General features: G+C 32.3%; 1 protein-coding gene across 1 annotated transcript in view; it reads left to right on the plus strand.

Annotated features, from left to right (window-relative positions):
- The window catches only part of LOC123010397 (receptor-type guanylate cyclase Gyc76C-like), a 67644-nt gene that overhangs the window by 38998 nt on the left and 24832 nt on the right, over positions 1-3814 (plus strand). Inside the window, exon 2 of the mRNA XM_044407265.1 lies at positions 2961-3436. Within this exon, the coding sequence (XP_044263200.1) occupies positions 2996-3436 (441 nt within the window). The 5' untranslated portion in view covers positions 2961-2995. The remainder of the gene's footprint in view (positions 1-2960; positions 3437-3814) is intronic.

Below are 3814 nucleotides of genomic sequence, written 5' to 3' on the forward strand. Positions count from 1 at the left end.
TGCAACAAATAAAGAAATTGCTTGAATTTTTGGTGTTTCCTGCAAAGGAAGTTTGTAGCAGGATTTTTAATCCACGTTGTTCCTACTGCGGCAAACTTGTGAATACTTATAGTCTGCAAAAATTCAAAACATGAAAAGTATTTTCAGTTTTCTCTGAAAACTTATTCCTGCAGAATTTTGATGAATTTAATCGGAAAATTCGAAACTATTTCCTGCTCTTGGCTATTTTTCTTGCAGAATTGAAATTTTGTTCCAGTCGAAGGCCAACGAACGCACTAGTTTCCAAATTCTTGTAAAATTCACCTCGGAAGCGTTTCAGTGCCAACTTATTTTCGATTTGGAATAGCCGAATTCGTCCTTGACGAAACCGATTTATTTATAGTCGAGTGTTTGTTGAATCCTTTTAGCATGTAACACATTTGCTGCTTAATATGCCTGCATTTAGCATAACCCAAGATTTGTTAATTTTAACTCAACTCTCTGATAACATCATGAGCGTCTTGATGACGTCGTTATATCCGTTCTAAAGCGATTATTTGTTTTCCTGATGTTAATTTTAAGCATTGTGTAAACCGCTTTATCTATTTTCGTGGCTATAATTAAACCGAATTCGAATGGACTCCTAGTTATTCTGATGACGGCAATTAAACACACTTAATTATCTTCATTCTTTTCCAACCCGCATTTAAAGCAATTTTTTATTAATTTATTAACGCCCCCGGTTTGATATCAATAACAAATAGGTTTTTATTTAAATTCGGGTGACGTCGTTTTGTGAATTTAATTAAGACAGAGAGCAAATATTTGAGCTTTTTATATTTATTTTGCTGTATTAACGAGTTTGGTAAATGTTTATGAGTTTGCAACAAGTTGCAAAACTTAACGAAATAAAAATAACCGTGTTTTAAGTGAGGCGGAAATGAAAAACCGGTTGCAAGAAGCAGGGTTTTTATTTGTTTTTAATCAAAAAAAATTCCTGCAAAAACAAAGGGATTTTTTGTGTTTTTTTAAATAGCAAGTTATTTTGAGTGTTTTTATCTGTTTTTTTAAAGACCACAATGAACTTTTTTTATCAGGAAAATTATGGCAGGATCGCAAAATAAGCTTAAAAATTTCAACTGGTTATTTGTCAAAATTATTGCAGGATATTTAAAGTTACAAAATGAAACAGATTTTAATTAATATATTTCTTTCATATTTAAAAATTTGCTGCAGGAATCAAAGTCAATAAATTCTGCTGTTTTTGCAATTAGAATATTTTGTAAGCATTTGGTTTTTTAGCAGGACGTAAAAACTTATTTGACACAAATTTTTATTGAATTCAAAAATTGTTTTCAGATTAATTGTGATTCCTATTTTTATTTGCGTTTGTATCACTATAAAGTTAAAATTATTGCAGGATTCAGGTTTTGCAAAATTCGTTTCCTGCAAAACGATTTAAAGATTTTTTATTTAAATCGAAGCAAAAACTGACAATTTTTGCAGGAATTTTGAAGTAGTTTTTACAGTAATTGTGATTCCTGCTATTTTTGAATTGCGTTTGTGTCACTTTACAGTTAAACTTCGGTCTTATTGAAATGTATTGCAGGAATCGGAAAATTACTGCAGGATTTTGATTTTGCAAAACTTGTTTCCTGCAAAAAACACAAAGCGAGTTTTAAATCACACGATTTTGAAGTTGCAGGATTTGTAGAATCGATTAATCACAACAGTTTGTGATTTTTAAATAAACGATTTAAAGATCTTCGACCATTTTTGACTATATTTGCAGGAATTGAAAATTTAATTCCAGGATTTTGATTCCTGCTATTACCAACTTGTATATCCTATCTATTTTTTAATAAAAAAGGACAATTTTTACTGTTTATTTTGGGTAAAATTATTTTGTAGGACTATGAATTTTTCTGCACGATTTTTTCATATTTGAAAATTATGGTGTTTTTGTAATTAGACTATTTTGAACACATTTAGTTTTTTATCAGGACTTGAAACCTTATTTTGCCATTAATTTTTATATAAATTGTGGCAAAAAAATATTTTTTGCAGCAATTTCAAGATTGTTCGGAAAATATTGCAGGATTTATTGAAAGACTCTAGATTTTCAAATTACAAGACTTTTGAGTTGCAGGATCTGTTTTAACACAATAGTTTGTGTTTTTTGCATTAATGGAAATCTTGTTGTCAGGAGTGGCCACAGTATCTGTTTGTTATTGCAGGTTTTTGCAGGAATATGAATTCTCTTGCACAGTTTCATACTTATGCTTTTAAAATTAAAAAACTTTTATGCTGGTTATTAAATGATTTTTCATATTTCAAAAATTTTGCTGCAGGAATCGTGAAATCATTAAATTCTGCTGATTGTGCAATTAGACTATTTTGTAGACATTTTGTTTTTTAGCTAAACTTAAAAACTGATTTTGACTATTTTTTTATTTAAATCGTAGCAAAAACTGACAATTTTAAAGTAGTTTTTATATTAATTGCGATTCCTGCTATTTTTGATTTGCAAGAATATCTTGCAGGATTAACTTTAACGAAATGAAATACTTGTTTGGGAGAGTTCAAGTGTAACAGTCAAATAATTCTTGCAGGAACTTAAATAATATTCCTGCTGTTTAAAGTTTCTGCAGGAATTAGAAAATTTCTTCTTGATTTAAAAGATTTTTTCAGTTATTCTTTTACTTCTACTAAATGCTGTCTATTTGTTAGGAATAAAATACGGTTTGCAGGAAAAAGCAAGTCTGGTGATCCAATTTCAGTTTTTCAGTTCCACTTATTAAATTTTCGCAGAATTTTGAAATTTGAAGTTTGTTTATTTTTGAGAGGAATTTAACACACTAAAAGTGGATTTGCCTTGATCTTGCACAAATTTAAAATAATCAAAGCGAAAATGTGAGAAATAAAAATAAGTGTTAGAAAAAACATTGTATTCCCCTCGTGAGTAAGTGATTTTTTTGCAGGTGATCCTGGTGTTCCGGTGAGGGGGAGCCCGGCCATGCGCCTCGGCCTGGCTTCTCTGCTGGTCGCGCTCTTATTGTTTTCACCCTCCCGTTCGACCTCCCCCTTGCCCCCTTTGGAGGAGGACCCCAATGCCCGCTTCCTGGCGTTACATGCGGCCCCCCCATCTCGACCCTCCATCAGCACGACCAGCACCCACCAGAATGCACCACCGTTCAAGAAGTACACCTCCTCCGAGGAGGATATCCAGCACAATGACCTGGATATGGGACACGAGGACGAGTTTAGGTACACGTCGGCCACTGTATACTCTTCGGTGGTGGACAAGAGGGAGAACCTCACCAGTGAAAATCTCAAGAGTCAGCCGTTGCATAAGAGGAAACAGATCACAGTGGGGTATCTCACGGCCGTCAAGGGGGAGCTCAGGGAGAGGCAGGGGTTGGCGGTCTCGGGGGCCATCTCCATGGCTCTAAACGAGGTAAAACGACAAAAAAGCATATTATTTAGTTAGGGTTTTTGTTATTTTTTTATTGAAATTACCAACTTTTTAATTTTTGATTCTAAAATGATATTTTTTTAAACATTTTTTTTTATATTAAAAGAAATGTTTCCAATTTTTTAGATTGACAAAACTCTATCTTCAATTAAAAATTTTTTTTTAAGTTAGGAACTTTGTTATTTTTATATAAGAAATTAAAAGTGATAGCAACTTTGGAAGCTTAACGTAAAAATTTTTGTTCTTAGCAGGAATTGAAAATTTGTATTGAGAAATTTAACTCCTTCTGTTTTGTTGCAGTATTATAGAGAAGTGACAAGCTTTGAATCTTGCCACAAAATAATGAGATTGCTTGATTTC

The sequence above is a fragment of the Tribolium madens genome, unplaced genomic scaffold (genome assembly GCF_015345945.1).
Source record: "Tribolium madens isolate multiple individuals breed KSU strain unplaced genomic scaffold, Tmad_KSU_1.1 Scaffold_19;HRSCAF=116;Tcas5.2_LG9, whole genome shotgun sequence".
NCBI lineage: Eukaryota > Metazoa > Arthropoda > Insecta > Coleoptera > Tenebrionidae > Tribolium > Tribolium madens.